At 44.7% G+C, this 22,112-nt stretch overlaps 1 protein-coding gene across 2 annotated transcripts in view; it reads left to right on the top strand.

Annotated features, from left to right (window-relative positions):
* The window catches only part of LOC142599181 (E3 ubiquitin-protein ligase KCMF1-like), a 63,645-nt gene that overhangs the window by 13,167 nt on the left and 28,366 nt on the right, over window positions 1-22,112 (top strand). The window contains exons 2-3 of one of the 2 annotated variants that reach the window (XM_075739052.1): window positions 8,095-8,262; window positions 20,883-21,022. In XM_075739052.1, the coding sequence (XP_075595167.1) occupies window positions 8,095-8,262; window positions 20,883-21,022 (308 nt within the window). The remainder of the gene's footprint in view (window positions 1-8,094; window positions 8,263-20,882; window positions 21,023-22,112) is intronic. The other variant, XM_075739053.1, reaches the window with a different exon arrangement.

Below are 22,112 nucleotides of genomic sequence, written 5' to 3'. Positions count from 1 at the left end.
GCAGGGGAAGAGCATTTTGGGATTGTGCAAGACTTAGTATGGGGTATTTAGAGGAAGGCCCAAAGGCAAGGGAAGGGAGGTATCAAGGTGGATTGGAGAGGAATAAGCATGGGAAAATAGAGGGATAAGGGGATAAAAGGCCCAGTCACATGCAAACAGGTTGCTGATCAGTATGCTTATCTGGCCATGCCCTGTGCCTGATCAACACAGTCTGTCCTGTCTTATTAAACTCCCTAATTATTTTTCCTAGGTGAGGAGGTTCTATATTTTGTATGCATGTGTGTGTATGGAGGTATAGATGCCACAACCAGAGAAGGGGCCGTGGGATTATAGTGGTTCATGAGTGCCTTCCAGTTGTGTGGGTGCGTGTAATAGCTAGTAAATGTCAAGCTGGGCTAGCTGGAAAGTAGGATGAGAGACTCTCCAAGTACTGGGGAGGTCGTAAGTCTGGGTCAGTTACTGGAGAGACCAGAGGGTCTGAGACACAGCTACTGGAAAGGCTATAAGTCCAGACAAGTTACCAGAGACACCTGTTTGTGTGTGTGTGTCTTTGTGTGAAGCAACTGAAAGACCAGGGGATCCAGGAGCCAGCTACTGGATAGACTGAGTGTCTAAGGCCAGTTACTGGAGGAATCCACTGTGTGTGTGTGTACGTGCACATGCATGAGGTCTGAGTGCCAGCAGCTGGAGTGAATCTACAGGCCTTGGGAGTTCACATGCCCAGTTGCTAGGAATGGGGGAGATTAGGGATCTAGGAGCCAGCTACTGGTGGGATTCGTATTGTACATATGTATGTATTTTCCATTAACTGGCTTTCATGCTGATCAGCCAGAGAGGGGAACAGGCCATTGGTGCTGTTTGTGAGAGTGCTGCTGTATTTTTCTGTCAGTGTTGATCTATGCGGCTGGTTTTGTGCATATGTATTGTGTGCATGTGTGCCTATTGGAAATATGTGCTCACTCTTTGGACCTGGGGGTATGGCACTGTGGTAGCCTTGCCTTTAATGAGCTACTAGTTTCAGCACCTCCTAACAGAGTGTACCTTTTAAATAGAGTAGCCATTTTCCACCTAGCCTTGTGTAAAGGTAAGATTTCTACAAGGAATAATGAGTTGTACTATTGCCAGATATGTTAAGTAATCAGTGGCTGAAAGAAAAAGCTTGGTTAAGTTTATAACAGAGTTAAGGTGAAGGCAGTTTGCTCAACTGAGCTGTACTACTTGGGTCTCTGAAGCACAATCAGGTATATCACTTGTTTGCTTTCTCCTTTTTTGTCACTCTGCGTGTTTTATTGTGTGTTAAGGCAAGTTCTTAAACCTTCAAAGCTTTTCTTCAAGAAGACAACCCCTAAGCCTTGCAGAACTCAACAGAGAAACATCAGTTCTTTAATTTTTGTTTTGTCTACCCTTAGGATTTTCTGTGTTCCTTCTTTTCATGCTTATTCTAACTATAAAACTAATTTTCAGGTGATTTCCCTGCCCCCCCCCCCCTTTCAGCCTGTATTCTCCCAAGCTGAATCTTTATTGTACTTTCCACAACTACAAAAACCTCAGGACCTTGATCCTATGCTATTAAATGAGAAACTTCACCATTGATTTTAATGAGTGCAGGGTTAGGGTGCTGCTATTAATATTTTCTTGCACTTGTTACTATTTAGAAATCTCATCAGTTCGAGTATTCTCTGTTCATAGAATTCATGTGCTGTTTACCAATGTCCAAACTAACAGAAGTCTTAAGACCATGTACAGTGTCTAAAAAATTTGGTGGCCTTCTATGATGGGGTTACAGCATTGGTGGCTAAGGGAAGGGCAACTGACATCATCTACCTGGAGTTGTGCAAGGCATTTGACACTGTCTCACATGACATCCTTGTCTCTAAATCGGAGAGACATGGATTTGATGGGTGGACCACTCGGTGGATAAGGAATTGGCTGGACGGTCACACTCAAAGAGTTGCGGTCACCGGCTCAATGTCCAAGTGGAGAACAGTGACGAGTGGTGTTCCTCAGGGGTCGGTACTGGGACAAGGGCACTGTTCAACATCTTTGTCGGCGACATGGACAGTGGGATTGAGTGCACCCTCAGCAAGGTTGCCGACGACACCAAGCTGTGTGGTGTGGTTGATGCGCTGGAGGGAAGGGATGCCATCCAGAGGGACCTTGACAGGCGGGCCCGTGCGAACTGCATGAAGTTCCACAAGGCCAAGTGCAAGGTCCTGCACGTGGGTCGGCGCAATCCCAAGCACAACTACAGGCTGGGTGGGGAATGGATTGAGGGCAGCCCTGAGGAGAAGGACTTGGGGGTGTTGATTGATGAAAAGCTCAACATGAGCCGGCAGTGTGCGCTTGCAGCCCAGAAAGCCAACCGTGTCCTGGGCTGCATCAAAAGAAGTGTGACCAGCAGTTTGAGGGAGGTGATTCTGCCCCTCTCCTCTGGTGAGACTCCACCTGGAGTACTGCATCCAGCTCTGGGGGCCCCAGTACAGGAGAGACATGGAGCTGTTGGAGCGAGTCCAGAGGAGGGCCACGAAGATGATCAGAGGGCTGGGGCACCTCTCCTATGAGGACAGGCTGAGAGAGTTGGGATTGTTCAGCCTGGAGAAGAGAAGGCTCTGGGGAGACCTATTTGCGGCCTCCTGGTACCTGAAGGGGGCCTAGAGGAAAGATGGTGAGGGACTGTTTATGAGGGAATGTAGTGACAGGACAAGGGGTAATGGGTTTAAGCTGAAGGAGGGTCAATTTAGATTAGATATAAGGAAGAAATTCTTTACTGTGAGAGTGGTGAGGCACTGGAACAGGTTGCCCAGAGAGGTTGTGGAGGCCCCCTCCCTGGAAGTCTTCAAGGCCAGGATGGATGAGACTTTGGGCAACGTGGTCTAGTGGAGGGTGTCCCTGCCCGCAGCAGGGGGGTTGGAACTAGATGATCTTTGAAGTCCTTTCCAACCCAAGCCATTCTATAATTCTAAAACTCATGATTTATGAACCCATGCTTACTGGGCCTGATCCCCTGGTTGTCCTGCACCTGCCACGTGAGCACACTCAAGGTGAGCTGCTCCATAACATTCCCTGGCACCAAGGTCAGGCTGACAGGCCTGTAGTTTCCTGGATCTTCCTTCCAGCCCTTCTTGTGAATGGGCGTTACATTTGCTTAACCTCCAGTCAACTGAGACCTTGGTTAGCCAGGACTGCTGATAAATGATGGAAAGTGGCTTGGTGGGCACTTCTGCCAGCTCCTTCAGTACCCTTGGGCGGATCCCATCCAGCCCTATAGACTTGTGTGTGTTTAAGTCATGTAGCATGTTGGTAACCATTTCCCTTTGGATTATGGGGGCTTCATTCTGTTCCTCGTCCCTGTCTTCCAGCTCAGGGGGCTGGGTACCCAGGGGACAACTGGTCTTACTGCTAAAGTCTGAGGCAAAGAAGGCATTAAGTACCTCAGCCTTTTCCTCATCTCTTGTTGCTAATTTTTCCCTCGCATCCAATAAAGGATGGAGATTCTCCTTAGCCCTCCTTTTGTTGCTTAATGTATTTATAGAAACCTTTTTTTTAATGGTCTTTTATGGCAGTAGCCAGATTAAGTTCTAGTTGGGCTTTGGCACTTCTAATTTTTTCCCTCCGTAACCTCGCAACATCCTTGCAGTCCTCTTGAGTTGCCTGCCTCTTCTTCCAAAGGTCATAAACATTTCTCCCCCCCCCCCCCCCGAGTTCCAGCCAAAGCTCTCTGTTCAGCCAGGCCAGTCTTCTTCCCTGCCGGCTTGTTTTTTGGTATATAGAGACAGCCTGCTCCTGTGCCTTTAAGATTTCCTTCTTGAAGAATGCCCAGCCTTCCTGGACTCCTTTGCCCTTCAGGACTGCCTCCCAAGGGAGTCTGTCAACCAGGCCCTTAAACAGGCTGAAGTCTGCTCTCCAGAAGTCCAGGGTAGCAGTTCTGCTAACCCCCCCTCCTTACTTTCTCTGAGAATCGAAAACTATCATTTCATGATCGCTATGTCCAAGATGGCCTCCAATTGTCACATCACCCACGAGTCCTTCTCTGTTCGCAAGCAACAGGTCCAGCAGGGTGCCTTCCCTAGTGGGCTCACTCACCAGGTGTGTCAGGAAGTTATCTTCCACACACTCCAGGAACCTCCTAGACTGTTTCCTCTCTGCTGTATTGTATTTCCAGCAGATGTCAGGTAAATTGAAGTCCCCCATGAGAACAAGGGCTAGGGATTGTGAGACTTCTCCCAGCTGCTTATAGAATATTTTGTCTGCCTCTTCATCCTGGTTGGGTGGTCTATAACAGACTCCCAGCAGGATATCTGCCTTGTTGGCCTTGCCCCTGAGTCTTACCCATAAACACTCAACCCTTTCATCACCATTGTCAAGCTCTAGACAGTCAAAATGGTCCCTAACATACAGGGCCACCCCACTGCCTCTCCTTCCTTGCCTATCCCTTCTGAAGAGTTTGTAGCCATCCATTGCAGCAGCCCAGTTGTGCAAGTCACACCACCATGTTTCCATGATGGCAACTATATCGTGGTTTTCCCACTGCACAATGGCTTCCAACTCTTCCTGTTTTTTGCCCATGCTGCATGCATTGCTGTAGATGCACTTCAGTTGGGCTATTGATCCTGCTACCTTTTTTGGGGGCACACTACTTATGGTCCTGATCCCTTAACCAGTTGTCCCAAGGCTCTGAAGTCTCTTGATTGCCCTTGGACTACTTCTTCATTGCTGCCTACATGAAAAAGCAATAATGGGTAATAATCTGAAGGCTCTACTAGGGTAGGAACTCTCCTTGTCACATCTTTAACCTGGGCCCCAGGCAGGCAGCAGACTTCCCTAAGAAATTGAACCTTCTGTTTCCCTCAGAGTGTCCTATGATAATAACCTTTTTTTTTTTTTTTCCCCTTTATGGAGGTGACTTTGACACAGTGCATAGGCTGACTTAACCGTGGTGAGACCTCCAAGCTAGATGAACCATCATCCTCACCATTGTTTGGTTCTACTTGCAGAGCCTCGTACCTATCATGCAGGGGCACCTGGGAATGTGAGGTAGTCACAGAGGAGATGCACCTGCTGGGCTGGGCAGGAACTTGTTGCCATTGCTCCGTATCCCTTAAGTCACTGTGCTCTGCTCTGTCCCAGGGAAGGTAGGGTGTGGTGGTGTTCCAGTAGTCAGTCTTCTCGGATTCCTTGATACTCCTTAACTTACCTCCTCCCAGAGCTCTGCCACTAAGCAGAGCAGTTCCTTTACCTGGGTGCACCTTCCACAGGTGTGCTCACTACTGCCATCCAATACTGACATAAGAGTAATGCAAACCTGGCAGCCTGACACCTGGGTAGCAGCATGTTCCCACTGGAGCTGTCTGGGAAGCTGCGTCAGTCATGATGGGTGCAGAGTTTAGAGAGGCTGTGGCCTTCTGCCAGATAGATACTATTGCACCATGGTTGGGCCAGCACAGTTACAGCACCCTTCCATGCAAACTGCCCTGGTCACCACCATTCATTCCCTAGGGGCTTCTTTTATATGTGTGGGTGGGCTTGGTGATGTTTCTTCTGGCCCCGCCCAGGTTTTGTTAGCTGCTGTCGAGCTGTAGGCTTCTGGTGAGTCTCTTGGCTGCTCCTGGAGTTTCCCTGGTTCAGGAAATCCCCTTGTACACCACACTAGAGTGCTCTGCTGCAGATCGTGCTGCCACCAGAGCTGCTTGTCTCAGCAAGCATAGACCATGTCTTTTAGTTTGATTGTGATGGGATGAGTTATTGTGCTCTACTTTGCAGCTGTTACTTATTATAATTAAAATCTGTTATCTTTCTTGGGTATATGTTCTGAGTAGGAAGTAATTGTGGCTTAATCTCTTTGAGTGCTGCTTTGTTTACAATGGATGTGTTCTGTTTAACTGTTTTATATTTACATTGAAGTGTTGTTCCTCCTTTGTCTAGTAGTTAAGTGAAATTCAATATTTCTGTTTCTCCTGTGCAATACTGAAGCCAGTCTTGGATAAAACTGACAAAGGAAGCAAGTTATTTAAAAATTTTATCTGACACTTATGTCCTTTAAATGCTATTCCTGAGGTCTTTTGATAAGCCTGAAGTCTTGCATATCCAGTGTGAGCTAAATGTGAAATTTCCAATGTTATTTTTACCTGCTCCTAATGTTATCTTGATTGTTCATAGCATTTGGGCAAGTCAAATTGAAAAGTATTTTATTGTTCAGAGAGAAAACAGGTCATTATTTCTGCTTATTCAAGGCTACTCATTTTTTCATTTTGGATGTTCAGGTTATTTTATTAGATTTCACACTTGAGTTTTGTTTGTAGTTTTAAAAATTAATCCCAGTGTGAAGTGGTATTATCTTACTAATATTATTCAGCACTATTCTCATCCTTTTTCTTGATGTTAGATCAGATGTTCATCTGATAAATACTTACTTCCTCTTGTGTTTGTTTTTTATTGAAAATTAACAAATTTTTATAGTATAAGAATATATTTGGGAAGATGAGAATAAATATGGAACTACATATATTTTTAATATGTTAGTATTAAGCATGTTGCATATAAAATTTGTATGATAACTTCTCTGAAATTTTCAGCCATGGACAGAGGTGAAAAATGTGGTTAACTTGACATACCAGAATAGTGAGTCCAATGTGTTAAAGGAAAACAACTTTTTCTTTTTTTTGTTCACATGACTGTTACGCATCTCTTGATTCATTCATAAATTCAAAATGCTTATCTTTGGAAATTGATTGATATTACTGAGAAGGAGTGAGGTTTGATCATTAAAAGGTATAATGAGTAAAAAAAAATCTTTAGGCTTTTTAGCTTAATGCTTGTTCATGGGCAACAAGTTTTTTTTAAGTAGACCTGGTAGCTCTAGTTATTCTGATTGTGAGGAGAGGGTACATTGGTATAAATGTCATTATTTGGATCTGTTTATTAGTCTACATGTGTATTTGTGTATTGATAATTGACAGTGGAAAAACTGAAAAAGTTTCCTTGCTATTCTCTAAAGTAAAATGCATCAAAAACTTTTTAAAAATAAACCAGATTATTTCTCTTCTGTGGTCATTTCCATAAGGTCATTCTGGAGAAGATGCAGGAGAACAGTTTCCATTGGATAGGAATTAATTTTAAAAGCTTTTTAAAAGTCACTAATGTGCCATGTAAATCAGAACTTCGTGAAGAATCTGAATTCTTTTCACAACTTGTTTGTTCTTTTTGTTCCTTGCTTATAATTGAACCCTTCCTGAGTGTGGTTTTTTCCCTCAAAACCCGAGACTAATATGGTTACATTCAGTTCAATTTGGCATTCTGTTATCTTTCAGTGTGGATTTTTTTTTAAGGGGCAGAGGGGCAAACTTCTAAAATTTTAATTTAATTTTATCTGATCACAGAATTTATAGTTAAGAAATGATCATTGGGATATTTGCAGTTTTGATACCTTGTTGATTTTCCTCTGCTAATCCTCTTGGAGTCAATGTCAGTGCTTTCTTCCAATAACATTGTTTCTATAATGTTTTCTGCATTTGCACTCAAGTATGAAAAGCTTGTTTAAATTGATCCTGAAAGAGAACTTCAATCAAAATATTGTGTATGTTGTACACACTAGTTACTTTTATGAAGGCCCTTAATTTACTGCTGCAAGCGAAAGAAGTTTTCGTGAGCCTTGACAGATGAAAAGATGATGTTTCCTTTGCCTTTATCTAAATTAATAGCAGAGAGCTGAAATGACACAGAGAAAATTGTAAAAACCTTTTTTCTTTGTTAGCTTGTTTTCACAAAACTTCTAGATTAACCGTTGTACTACTAAACCTCAAGAGTGTTTTGAACCGAGGTTCTGAATGGGGGGGGGGAGTGATTAAAAAGAACTTATAGCCTAACCAAATACTGTTTTGAGTGCTTGACTGGTTTTATTTTACTTTGAGTTTGACTTTCACTTTGGATGATTATTGCCTCTTTATAAATATGCTTAAAATTCAGTCTTATTGTGCATCAGCTGCATAAAAACTTCTTGGCTGAGTTCCTTTTGTTTTGGAGACGATAGCAACAAATCTGTATCATTAAAACAATGTAAAATTATTGTTGTTTTCAAGCAATTTTCTTTGTTTACAGGTGTCAGCTGTGATGCATGTTTAAAAGGAAATTTCCGAGGTCGCAGATACAAGTGTTTAATTTGCTACGATTACGATTTGTGTGCAACTTGTTATGAAAGTGGGGCAACAACAACAAGGCATACAACTGACCATCCAATGCAGTGCATACTAACAAGAGTAGATTTTGGTAAGTAATAATGTAATTCATGTTAGAGCTGTTTGCAGTAGTTAAACTTGTATTTTCATTTCACTACTTAGGAACTTTTTCCCCAAATAGCATGTTGAAAATCATAGCAAGTTCCTATGTCTGTGATAAAAAGCTTGTTTTCTCTTTCATTCTAGCATATGAAATCTGCTTTACTCTTAAGTGTTTTGGCACACAGCAAATTATCAGACTATTAGATATATATCTGATTAAAAGGATTACTCTTAATTTAACTTCCAATTCAAAAGGTGCAACAAAACTACATGCACCCACCCACCCCTTCCCCCAATATGTTGTACCAGAAAGTACCATGGTAAAGAAGAGAGATAGTGATGAGAGTTTGGGGAAAATGTTGTTTTCTACTTACATCAGGGATGTTAATGCAGCAGGGGTGAGTAGGCTGTACTGAATGTGGAAGACTAGTGGCAAGAATTAGGAAATAGTCCTTTTAGTTGTTGTGTTTATCTTCCCTGAGTCATTTCTATGACACTGTATTTATGACACCAGTGGTGTAATTCAGGAGATAATTCCATAGCAAATCTTTGCATTAAGATGTTGTTGACATTGGATGCTTATTTCTTTTTATACCCGTTTCAAGCCCACAATGCTAATGTTTTAGTAAAAAATGTTTGTAGTGATTCAAACTATATTGTTTTTGAAGTCTTTCAGCTCTCTTTTTACTGTTTTGATTTTTAAAAAAGTATTGAATATACATGTTATGCTACTTCCTATATGCATTTAAAGCTCAGAAAAACTGAATATACCAATATACAGCTGCTTTCTCAGAACTCTCTGAGCAGATCTCATTCACGTGTAATTCTCAACTAGCTGCTTGCCCCTGCCTTTTAATGACTTTGAAATCTATGCTCTGAGAATCCAGAGTTTGGAAAGACAAATTTAAATATACAAATATATTTTTGAAAATGCATATATCATTAAGTTTCTAGATATTTCTCCTTGGGCTTCACTTTCCTTGTTCATGAGGTAAGAATATTTGTGTAACAATATATATTAATTCAATGTTCTGGTTGCTATTTGAGATATATGATTCAAACTTATTTGTCCCCTGGTGAGTTATTCTTGTATACTACATATAGGGTTAAATGGCAGCATTATCATAAACATTAAGTGTACATGATTCATAGGGAAAAGAGGACTGTATGCTTGCTGTGGAGGCATAAATTAACATTCAGTGCTAAAAGTTTGAATGTAATACAATAGGAAAACTTATTGCAAGTCATTTAACTTTTAAAAAGTCCTTCCAACTGATCTTGTGAATGTTCTGTGCATCTAGAAAACATTTTGTTTCTTGGAAACCTCAATACTCTTCTTTGAAAGCCTCTAAGGGCTGTGTTACTCATAATTTTAAAAACTCCACAAGGGATACATATGGACAAGTAGAGGTTTGTCTGAACAGGGAGTGTTCCCCAAGCAACTGACCCTGGATCTGCTGATTGGAAGAGACAGTAAGGGGAGGAGCCTGCACCTGATATAGTGGGAGACTTAAACAGGTGAAAACAAACAGCCCAGCTGAATGCAACAGACAAGCATATATATTCCCAGTAGCAGGAGCATGGTGTGTGACAGCATGGTGACCACCCAGCAAAAAGCAGTGTCCTCTGCTTCTCCTGAGCTTCTAGCACCTGGTAGAACCAGTGCAGCCACACAGACAGAGCTCCTGTCAGAGCATGTGACCACCCAGATTTCTGGCTGTGGGATATGTGAAAGGATATTCCTAGAGGTGAAAAGTGATTGCAAGCAAGACTGTGGGAGATGTGACCAGATTGAACAGCTCTTCTTGATGGCTGAGCTGCAGGAGGAGGTGAGCAGACTAAGGAGTAGTCAAGAGTCTGATGGGAGATTGATCAATGGAGCTGTAATCTGTCAACTATGATGCATAGAAGCCAACTCAGTGTGGCCACTATGGAGGCAGGTCCAGGATCTGTTTTGTGCCAGGAGGAAGGCAGTGTTATGAGGGATAGTGTGGAGTGGAAGCAGGTTACAGCATGGAGCTGTAAGAGGAACCCCTCCTTACCTTATAAGATACCCATAAAGAACAGGTACGAGGCCCTGGGTACAGTAGACAAAGCACATAATGAGAAAGAGGAGGAACCTGTGCAAGCAGTCTTGCCAAGATCAGAGACCAACCCTTCCCAACAAGACCCACTGTGGTGGGTTGACCCTGGCTGGAGGCCAGGTGCCCACCAGAGCTGCTCTATCACTCCCCCTCCTTCACTAGACAGGGGAGAAAAAGTATAACAAAAAGCTTGTGGGTCGAGATAAGGACAGGGAGAGATCCCTCACTAATTGTCATCACGAGCAAAACAGACTGAATTTACAGAGGGAATTAATCTAATTTATTACTAAGCAAAACAGAGTAGAGGAATGAGAAATAAAACCAAATCTTAAAAACACCTCCCCCCACCCATCTTCCCGGGCTCAACTTCACTCCCGGCTTCAACCTCCGCCCCCCCTCAGCAGCACAGGGGGATGGGGAATGGGGGTTAAGGTCAGATGATCACACATTGTCTCTGCCACTTCATCTTCAGGGGGAGGATTCCTCTCATCATTCCCCTGCTCCAGCATGGAGTCCCTCTCACAGGAGACAGTCCTTCATGAACTGCTCCAAGGTGATTCTCTCCCACGGGCTACAGTCCTTCACAAACTGTTCCAGCGTGGGTCTCTTCCATGGGGTGCAGACCTTCAGGAGCAAACTGCTCCAGCGTGGGTCCCCCATGGGGTCACAAGTCCTGCCAGCAAACCTGCTCTGGCGTGGGCTCCTCTCTCCACGGGTCCACAGGTCCTGCCAGGAGCTTGCTCCAGTGTGGGCTTCCCACAGGGTCACAGCCTCCTTCAGGTGTCTCCACCTGCTCTGGTGTGGGGTCCTCCATGGGCTGCAGGTGGAATCTCTACACCCCCTCATCCTTCCTCCATGGGCTGCAGGGGGACAGCCTGCCTCACCATGGTCTTCACCATGGGCTGCAGGGGGATCTCTGCTCCGGCACCTGGAGCACCTCCTCCCCCTCCTTCTGCACTGACCTTGGTGTCTGCAGATGTTCTTACATCTTCTCACTCCTCTCTCCAGCTGCAAAAGCTCTAAGTTGTTTTTTTTCTCCTTCTTAAATATGTTATCACAGAGGTGCTGATTGGCTTGGCCTTGGCCAGTGGCAGGTCTGTCTTGGAGCCAGCTGGCATTGGCTCTATCAAACACAGGGGAAGCTTCTAGGAGCTTCTCGCAGAAGCTACCCCTGTAGCCCCCCGCTACCAAAACCTTGCCACGCAAACCCAACACAACTGCATTAAGACCAGTGCCAAGAAGAAACAAGGATGAGTTATGGTCATTGGCGATTCCCTCCTGTGAGGAACGGAAGCACCCATTTGCAGACCAGACCCTCTTTTCAGGGAAGTTTGCTGCCTCCCTGGGGCCTGAATTAGGGATGTCACCACAAGACTGAAGAGCCTAGTTCAACCTTCAGACTACTATCTATTCCTGCTCTTTCACGTGGGTACTAATGATGTCACAACAAAAAGTCTGAGGTGGATCAAAAGAGATTTCAGAGCTCTGGGAAGAATGCCAAAAGATTTGGGAGCACAGGTAGTGTTTTCCTCAATCCTCCCAGTAATGGGGAGAGACTTTGGAAGAAGCAAGCATGCCCAAGACATCAATAGCTGGCTCCAGGACTGGTTCCTCTGCCAGAACTTTGGGTTTTATAACCATGGAAGAGTGAGTCTTTGAGGCACAAGGTATGCTGGGGCCTGATGGGATCCACCTGTTCTGATGGGGGAAAAGCTTCTTTGCTCCTAAGCTGGTGGGACTGATTGAGAGGGCTTTAAACTAGGATCGATGGGGGAAGGGGATACCAACAGGAGAGCTGAAGGTAAGCCAAGGGTTGGTATGGCATTGCCTGAGAGCAGCAGTGCTAATGGGAGCATTTATACTGCTCCAGGGAGTTTTGAGGGCTTAGGAGCACATCTGAAATGCTTGTACACCAACACACACAGTATGAGAAACAAGCAGGATGAACTGGAAAGTATTGGTCAGTTCCCAGAGCTATGATGTCATTGGTATTAATGAGACTTGGTGGAATGAGTCCCATGACTGGAGTGCTGGGATGGAGGGCTGTAGGCTGTTCAGGAAGGATAGGCAGGGCAGGTGAGGCAGAGGAGTTGCACTGTGTGTAAGGAAGAGATTTGATTGTACAGCCCTTACAGTTAGTGATGATGTGGTTGAGAGTCTCTGGGTAAGGATTAGGGGGATGGAAAACAAAGGAGATGTTGTAGTGGATGTCTACTACTGATAGCCCAGCCAGGATGTAAGCACTGATGAGTTACTCTATAGGTAATTAGGAGAAATTTAATGATGGGTAGTTGTAGTGGGTTGACCCTGGCTAGATGCCTGGTGCCCACCAAAGCTGCTCTATCACTCCCCTCTTCAACTGGACAGGGGAGAGAAAAATATAACAAAAGGCTCGTGTGTCAAGATAAGGACAGGGAGAGAGCATTCACCACTTACCATCCTGGGCAAAACAGACTCAATTTGGGGAAAATATTAATTTAATTTATTACTAATCAAATCAGAGCAATGAGAAATAAAACCAAGTCTTAAAACACCTTCCCCTCCCCCCCCTTCCTTCTTCCCAGGCTTAACTTCACTCTTGATTTCTCTATGTCTTCCCCCCAGCGGCATGGGGGGACGAGGAATGAGGGTTGCAGTCAGTTGATCACACACTGTCTCTGCTGTTCCTTCCTCCTCAGGGAGAGGACTCCTCACACTCTTCCCCTGCTTCAGTGTGGGGTCCCTCCCATGGGAGATAGTCTTCCACGAACTTCTCCAGTATGGGTCCTTCCCACGGGCTGCAGTTCTTCACAAACTGTTCTCATGTGGGCTTCCCACAGGGTCACAGCCTCCTTGAGGTGCATCCACCTGCTCCCATGTGGGGTCCTCCACGATCTGTAGATGGATATCTGCTCTACCATTGACCTCCATGGGCTGCAGGGGGGACAGCCTGCTTCGTCATGGTCTTTACCACGGGCTATGGGGGAATATCAGCTCCAGTGCCTGGAGCGCTTCCTCCCTCTCCTTTACTGATATTGGTGTCTGCAGAGTTGTTTTTTTCATATCTATCTCCTTTTTCCACTGTTGTTTTTACAACAGCTTTTTCCCCTCCTTATATATGTTATCACAGAGGCACTACCACTGTTGCTGATTGGCTCAGTGTTGTGGTTTTGCCCCAGCAGGCCAATAAGCACCATGCAGCTGCTCGTTCACTCCTTGCCTCATGCGGGATAGGGGAGAGAATGAGAAAAGTGAGAACTTCTGGGTTAAGATAAGGACAGTTTAATAAGTAAAGCAAAATGGGATTAATTTACTACTTCCCCTTGCCAGGCAGGTGCTCAGCTAGCTCTTGGAAAGCAAGGCTCCATCATGTGTAATGGTTACCTAGGAAGACAGAATGCTATCACTCCAAATGTCCCCTCCCTTCTTTCCTCTTCCCCAAGCCCCTTATAAACTGAGCATGACGTCATATGGTATGGAATATCCCTTTGGTCAGTTTGGGTCAGCTGTCCCAGCTGTGTCCCCTCCCAACTTCTTGTGTACCCCCAGCCTACTCACTGGTGGGGTGGCATGAGAAGCAGAAAAGGCCTTGACTCTGTATAAGCACTGCTCACCAATAACAAAAACATCTCTATATTATCAACACTGTTTTCAGCAGAAATCCAAAACATAGTCCCATACTAGCTACTATGAAGAAAATTAACTCTATCCTAGCTGAAACTAGGACACTCAGCCTTGGTCCATGGGTGGGTCCCTCTTGGAGCCAACTGGCATTGGTTCTATTGGACATAGGGGAAGCTTCTAGCAGCTTCTCAGAGAAGCCACTGCTACCAACCAAAACCTTGCTGCTCAAACCCAGTACACTAGCCCTAGCCCTTATGGGAGATTCCACCTTCTCCCATATCAACTGGGAATACTATACTGCTGTGATAAGCAAGTCTTGGAGATTCCTGAAGTTTGTAAGAGAGAACTTCTTGTGATAAGTCAACTAGGAAAGATGCCCTTCTGGACTTGCTATTTGTCAATAGGGGAGTACTTATGGGGAATGTTATGGTAGGTGGTTGTCCTGGTGTCCTGGTTCTGGCTACGATAGAGTTAATTTTCCCAAGGAGCCAGGACAGGTGAGCCAAGCTGGCCAGGGGGGTATTCCATACCATGTGATGTCATGCTCACTATAAAAGGGGGCTAGTTGGGGAGGGGTGGGTGTGGGGTGGCTCCTGGATAGTCTGAGTGTGGGCTGAGCGTTTGTTTGGTTGTTGGATGGGTAAATTGCTTTCTGTTATCACCCATTGTGAATATCTGTTATCAATACTGTTGGGGTGGTTTCCCTCTCCCTTGCTGTCCCAGTAAACTGTCCTTACCCCAACCCATGAGGCTTTGCCTTTCCCATTCTCCTCCCCATCCTGCCCGGTGAGTGAGAGCGGCTGTGTGGTGCTCAGCTGCCGACTGGGGCTAAACGGTGTCACTTGGCAACAGTGATCATGAAATGGCTGAGTGTAAAATTTTCAGTGTAATGAGAAAAAAGGACAGCAGTGTTGTTACTCTGGATTTCAGAAGAGTAAACTTTAAGCTATTCAGGGAGCTATTTAGCAGAGTTTCCTGGGAATTTGCTTTTGAGGGGGTTGTGGTTTAACCCCAGCTGGTAACTAAGCACCACGCAGCTATTTGCTCATCCCTCTCCCCGCAAGGGGATGGGCAGGAGAAAGGAAAAAAAAAAAAACCACAACAACCTCCTGGATTGAGATAAAGACAGTTTAATAGGTTAACGGAGGAATACTGTAATAACAATAATACAAGTGATGCACAAATGCAATTGCTCACCGCATGTGAAAGGAAAAAAAACAAAACATCACAACAATCTGAAGCACAGTCTGTTTCTGAGCAGCAACTCTACCTCCTGGATAGCTTCCCTAGTTACATATGGAGCATGATGTTATATAGTAGGGATTATCCTTTTGGCTAGTCTGGGTCAGGTGTCCTGGCTATGCTGCTCTTGCTTCTTGTGCACCTGGCAGGGTCTGAGAAGCTGAAAAGTCCTTGACTTAGTGTAGATGCTACAACTACCTACCAACAACTAAAACCAGCAGTGTGTTATCAACATTATTTTCATACTAAATGCAAAACACAGCACTATACCAGCTACTAGGAAGAAAAGTAACTCTTACCTCAGTTGAACCAGGACAGTATCCAACCCCTTATTCTACACCATCTATGTCATGCTCAGGTCCTTTGCTTCCCAATGCATTCCAATTAATCACCATCACTTTTCCTGTCTTTTGATATGTATGCACGCATATATCATTCTTTTAGCCTATGGGCCATACCTCTAACATGTCTATTGTGTTCATTTAGTCCATGACTGTACTAACAGGCTCTCAGGGCAAGAGGGTGTGTGATGCTGAATTCTTGCATGCTGCATCCAGAGCCTGTAGATGATGTATTTGGTGCAGTCCATGCTCACAATCTGCAGGTCGAAGATGTCAATCTCGAAGAAGTTGCTGGGCTCTTGTTACTGAAGCCAGTTCTGGTTTCATCATTTCTACAACTTACTCATAAAATCATAGAATGGTTTGGGTTGGAAGGGACCTTAAAGATCATCTAGTTCCAACCCCCCTGCCATGGGCAGGGACACCCTCCACTAGACCACGTTGCCCAAAGCCCCACAACAGAAGGGTCCAAGGAGAGAGCAACCCCACAACAGAAGGGTCCAAGGAGAGACCGGGCAAGGGAGATGTGGTGGGTTGACCCTGGCTAAGGGCCAGGTGTCCACCAGAGCCGCTCTATCAATCCCCTCTTTCATTAGACAGGGGAGAAAAGGTACAATGAAAGAAAACTTATGGGTCGAAATAAGGACAGGGAGAGATCATTCTCTAATTATCATCACGAGCAAAACAGACCGAACTTAGAGAGGGAATTCATCTTATTTATTACTAAGCAAAACAGAGTAGAGGAATGAGAAATAAAACCAAATCTTAAAAACACCTCCCCCCACCCCTCCCATCTTCCCGGGCTCAACTTCACTCCCGGCTTCAACCTCCGCCCCCCTCAGCGGCACAGGGGGACGGGGAGTGGGGGTTACGGTCAGTTCATCACACGGTGTTTCTGCTGCTTCTTCATCCTCAGGGGGAGTACTCATCGTTCCCCTGCTCTGGTGTGGGGTCCCTCTCACGGGAGACAGTCCTTCACGACCTTCTCCAACGTGAGTCTCCTCCACGGGGTGCAGACCTTCAGGAGCAAACTGCTCCAGCGTGGGTCCCCCACGGGGTCACAAGTCCTGTCAGCAAACCTGCTCTGGCGTGGGCTCCCCTCTCCACGGATCCACAGGTCCTGCCAGGAGCTTGCTCCAGCGCAGGCTTCCCACGGGGTCACAGCCTCCTTCAGGTGTCTCCACCTGCTCCGGCGTGGGGTCCTCCACGGGCTGCAGGTGGAATCTCTACACCCCCTCATCCTCCCTCCATGGGCTGCAGGGGGACAGCCTGCTTCACCATGGTCTTCACCACAGGCTGCAGGGGAATCTTGCTCCGGCACCTGGAGCACCTCCTCCCCCTCCTTCTGCACTGACCTTGGTGTCTGCAGATGTTCTTACATCTTCTCACTCCTCTCTCTGGCTGCAAAAGCGCTCTCTAACTGTTTTTCTCCTTCTTAAATATGTTATCACAGAGGCGCTGATTGGCTTGGCCTTGGCCAGCGGCGGGTCCGTCTTGGAGTCGGCTGGCATTGGCTCTATCAGACACAGGGGAAGCTTCTAGCAGCTTCTCACAGAAGCCACCCCTGTAGCCCCCCCTGCTACGAAAACCTTGCCACACAAAACCAACACAGGAGACAACTCTTCAATATTCTTCATCTCCAAAGCAGCTATACCCAAAGCCCACCGGTACCCTTTTGGGTCCTTGAAGTACCCTCTCTGTAGGTAGTCTATGCCCAGGATGGATGGAGCCTCTGGGCCAGTCACAATGGGGTGCTTTTGTCACTCATTCCCAGTTAGACTCACTTCAGCCTCCAATACAGTTAGTTGTTGGGATCCCCCTGTCACTCCAGAAACACAGATGGGTTCTGCCCCTTTATATCTTTATTGCATTAGGGTACACGGTGCACCAGTGTCCACTAGAGCCTTATACTCCTGGGGGTCTGATATGTCAGGCCATCAAATCCACACAGTCCAATAAACCCGGTTGTCCCTCTCCTCCACCTGGCTGGAGGCAGGGCCCCTCTAATCCTGCTCATCATATATGTTACCAAGGAATGGATTGATGTGGTGCATGTTGCTTCAAATTTCATCCTTGTTCCTCACTTCTTGTAAATATGAATCAGAAGCTCCTTCCATAAGACCAGAATTAAAATCAGTCCTCCTGCTCTGTCTGGGGAACTGCCCACTGGAGACTGGAGCAACGGTTTTCCTCAAAGAACCCCCTTTTGAAATTGTTTTTCCTTGCAATTCGCATACCCATGCCTCTTAAGACTGAAGTAGGTTTTCCATCCCTCTTCCTCATGTCCTCTCTTTGGTCACGTAGGTAAAACCGCAGGGTGCCTCATGGTGTGTACCTTCTATATCCTCTCTCTAGAATGGAATAACGCTTAGTCCTAATAACTGAGATACTGGTCCATACAAACGGGGAATTGGACGTATCCTCTTTCTGTTGACAGACCTCCTGGGACAGTTTGTCAAGCAAGTTTTTGGATTTTTCACAGTCTTTCCAAGGCTACAACACAGGCCCATAGGGAGGAATAAAGATTTCCTCCATATTGCCGGAGTTTGCCAGCCACTTCATTCATTGTTGGTGCGTCTTTGTCTTTCCAGGCCAGTACTGCCAATGATTTGGCATACGCCGGTGGTGTGCTCTGTACAAACCTCTGCCACATGAGTCAGGTACAGTGGACTTCATCTGGCTCTGTGGGTAACTGCGCATTGTCTGGGTCATACTAAACCATCTCCCGCATGTCTAATTCCCTCAGGTAGTGGATACCTCTCTGCATGGTGGTCCACTTGCCTGGGTGACATACCAACATCTTCTTTGAAGGGATACCTTTCTCTCATGCCTGACAAGATTCGCCTCCACAGGCTTGTGTCCCTTTTCCAATCGCCTTGTCGATGACCCCTTCCCTGGACAGGGATCCCAGCTGCTTGGCTTCCTTCCCTCTAATTCCAGGCTACTGGCCCCATTATCCCAGCATTGGAGCTGCCAGTTCACAAATTGCTCGCCTGGACAGACAACTTAAATCTTTTCACATATCTCACAGCTCCCTCAGGGATAGGGATCTGGTGGTTTTCTCTTGTTCTGTCTCTTCCTCCTGTTCTTGTGATGGCCCTGTTTCATCATCCTTTGCTAACTAAGTTGAGTTTTGTTTCCATTTCTTCTTGTGTATAGGGCCGACTGATACCGGTACGTGTTTTTTCTCTGGTTCAGCTGCAGTGCTTATTGCCACTATATTGGCTACTAGAAAGAAAATTAACTCTATCGCAGCTGAAACCAGGACACTGAACACTGAGAAACTGATGAATTTGTGTGAAGAAAAATGGAGAACTTGCTGTTTCTTGCTACTGGACATGGCTATACTCTGAGATATTTCAAAAAGTTTGAAATATTGATGTGCTATATGGAAGCAATTGGCAACTTTTTCCAGACTCTGCCAAACTTACATTTTACTCTAGCAAATGTGCCTCTTGTGTTGCATTTTTATTGAAAAGGGAGGTTTCTGTTAGAGAGTTCTAAATAAGATGAATAGATATTCTACTTGGGATTAGATCACTCCATTCTGTAAAGCAGGAAAGAAAATGGTAATTGACAAAATGTTAGAGTGTATATGAAAAATGTAGATATATTGTTATATGTTTTTATCTGAGTATTTACCAAGGGGGGGAGATATAAAGAGGTATGCATTGTTTCTTTATGGTTTTGGCAGGGTATCTACCCAGAGGGCTTGGGAAGCTTTTTAGCTAGAGAATGTGAAGCAAAACAAGATGCATTAGCTTTGAGGGTAATACTGTTCTGATTAATGAAGCTTATTAATCAGTATTAAAGTACCACCTCAAAGAAAAAAAAAAAGAAAAAGGAGGGGGGGCAAAAAGCTTGTCAACATTCAGTTTCTTCAACTTTTTAGTTCAAATATTAGTGTGAAATTAGCATATTACTTGTATGATGTCAACATTTTTAGTTTATGTATATTAAATTGAAATGAAGTTTTATTTGTATGAAAATAAGTGTTATTAAAATTGCTCTGTCGTCTTTGTACCTGTGGTGGGTTGACCCCTGTAGCCCCTCCGCTACCAAAACCTTGCCACGCAAACCCAATACATTACCACCTTAAAGTAATATGTCTCCTCCGTCTATAAGGACAAAGTGTTACATTTAGAGTGGATATTAGGAAAAATTTCTTCACTGAAAGGGTTGTCAATCTTTGGAATAGGCTGCCCAGGGAAGTGGTTGAGTCACCATCCCTGGAGGTATTTAAAACAGGCATAGATGTGGTGCTTTAGGGATGTGGTTTAGTGGTTGGACTTGATGATCTTAAAGGTCTTTTCTAACCAAAACAATTCTATGATTCTATGATATAGTTCTGAATCGGCTCCTTGAAATACTGGTTTTGTCTGAGGAATGCTAGTGTATTTCTGAATGAGTGCCAGGAGGTTTGCAACCAGAGAGAAGAATGTGCTAGCTCTGTGGTTGATGAAACAAAATTGTTCTTTTTCTTCCCCATTGAGATTGCTAAATGTCCTAAAGGCATTTCCTTTAGGAAACACTGTAGTTTCCAAATACCCTTAGGCTTGAAATCTAATTTAGTATGCCTTTAAGTCCCCTTTAGAGAAGCCCCCTTTAGAGAGTGTTCTGAGCCTAAGCATCATCTTAGTGCTCTTCCTCTATAAGCAGTGAAGGAAACTTTTCCTGGAGTGATGCAATTTAGTATGAATTTAGCATGGTTTGTTAAATTTTCATGATTGGTTTGGCTCACGTTAATTGCTAAATTAGCAGCTTAAGGGAGGCTGCTAATTCAGTAGTCAAGAAGTGCTGAATTATTGAAACTGGTATGTAACATCTCACTCCTTTTGCTTCACTAAAATTTCCCCTTATCATTAAACACTGGTTCAGCTATGGCACCAATATCAACATATGGAGTGCTGATGTCACTGAGGCATTTTAAATTATGATATTTAATGTAGATTTGCTGCAAGTAAGGCTGTGAGAGCACAGTGCATCTGCAGTGAACTTATCTGTAGTACAAGCTCACCTATGGTAAAAACAAAGATGGGGGAAAAGTGATGGTTCAGCAGCACCATCAGACTTTGCTCTTCCTGAATATTAGAAAGTTATGTTGTTTGCTAGTGAAAACTGTGTAGTTTGTCTATTCTTTTGGAAGTTGAGTCATTGAACAACTTTGCACGAAGTACATATGCCAATATTATAGAATTAAAATTTTATTTTGATTAAATGATGAATGAATTTGACAGTGATTATATACACATAGATGTATATATAAAGAGGCTATATAAATAAAATAACGAGCTATGCTGCTTGAAAATAACCCCTCCTAAAACATCATCTTTTTCCAGATTTGTATTATGGTGGAGAAGCTTTCTCTGTAGAGCAGCCGCAGTCTTTTACTTGTCCTTATTGTGGAAAGATGGGTTATATGGAAACATCTCTTCAAGAACATGTTGCTTCTGAACACGCAGAAACATCAACAGAGGTGGTAAGCTGCTTCAGCATTGTTTTACAATTGCAATGAAAGTATATGAAAACTTCCAGAAAATAAGTTTTTTGGTTTTTTTTTCTTGAAGTATGTGTTCATTTAAATGCTGACTAGGAAGGTATGTACCATACATACATACATACATACATACCATGCTGGTGTTTTTCCTCTTGACTCCTTGAGCTACTAACAGTCACCAACTCAATGATCCTACATCTACCTACATCACCTTTACCTCCCTACAGACTTTCTCACAGCTCACTCTCAGCAGTCCGAGTCAAGGTTATGCATCTGAGGCCACTAAATCCTGGTGTTACAGAGAGGGTTAAACCCTTGTAAAAATAAATAACATTTAAATATATTGACTTCTTATAAAGTGGCCCTTGCTGTTTTCCTTTACCCCATACAACTTGATTTTTCTGATTATTTCAACATTAGTAATTGGTGCAGCCAATATAATAGACACTATATACTAGACTACTGGAACAATTGTTTTGTTTCTGTTTTTGTTTTTGTTAGTGTAGTGGGTCGACCCTGGCTGGGGGCCAGGTGCCCACCAGAGCCGCTCTATCACTCCCCTCCTTCTCTAGACAGGGGAGAAAAGGTATAACTAAAAACAGCCTTATGGGTCGAGATAAGGACAGGGAGAGGTCATTCTCTAATTATCATCACGAGCAAAACAGACCGAACTTAGAGAGGGAATTCATCTTATTTATTACTAAGCAAAACAGAGTAGAGGAATGAGAAATAAAACCAAATCTTAAAACACCTCCCCCCACCGCTCCCATCTTCCCGGGCTCAACTTCACTCCCGGCTTCAACCTCCGCCCCCCCCAGCGGCACAGGGGGACGGGGAGTGGGGGTTACGGTCAGTTCATCACGCGGTGTTTCTGCTGCTTCTTCATCCTCAGGGGGAGGACTCCTCTCATCGTTCCCCCGCTCCAGCGTGGGGTCCCTCTCACGGGAGACAGTCCTTCACGGCCTTCTCCAACGTGAGTCTCCTCCACGGGGTGCAGACCTTCAGGAGCAAACTGCTCCAGCGTGGGTCCCCCACGGGGTCACAAGTCCTGTCAGCAAACCTGCTCTGGCGT

The sequence above is a fragment of the Balearica regulorum genome, chromosome W (genome assembly GCF_011004875.1).
Source record: "Balearica regulorum gibbericeps isolate bBalReg1 chromosome W, bBalReg1.pri, whole genome shotgun sequence".
In the NCBI taxonomy this organism is placed as follows: domain Eukaryota; kingdom Metazoa; phylum Chordata; class Aves; order Gruiformes; family Gruidae; genus Balearica; species Balearica regulorum.
The sequence above is the reverse complement of the archived record's forward strand: the minus strand, read 5'-3'. Positions and strand labels throughout refer to the sequence as shown.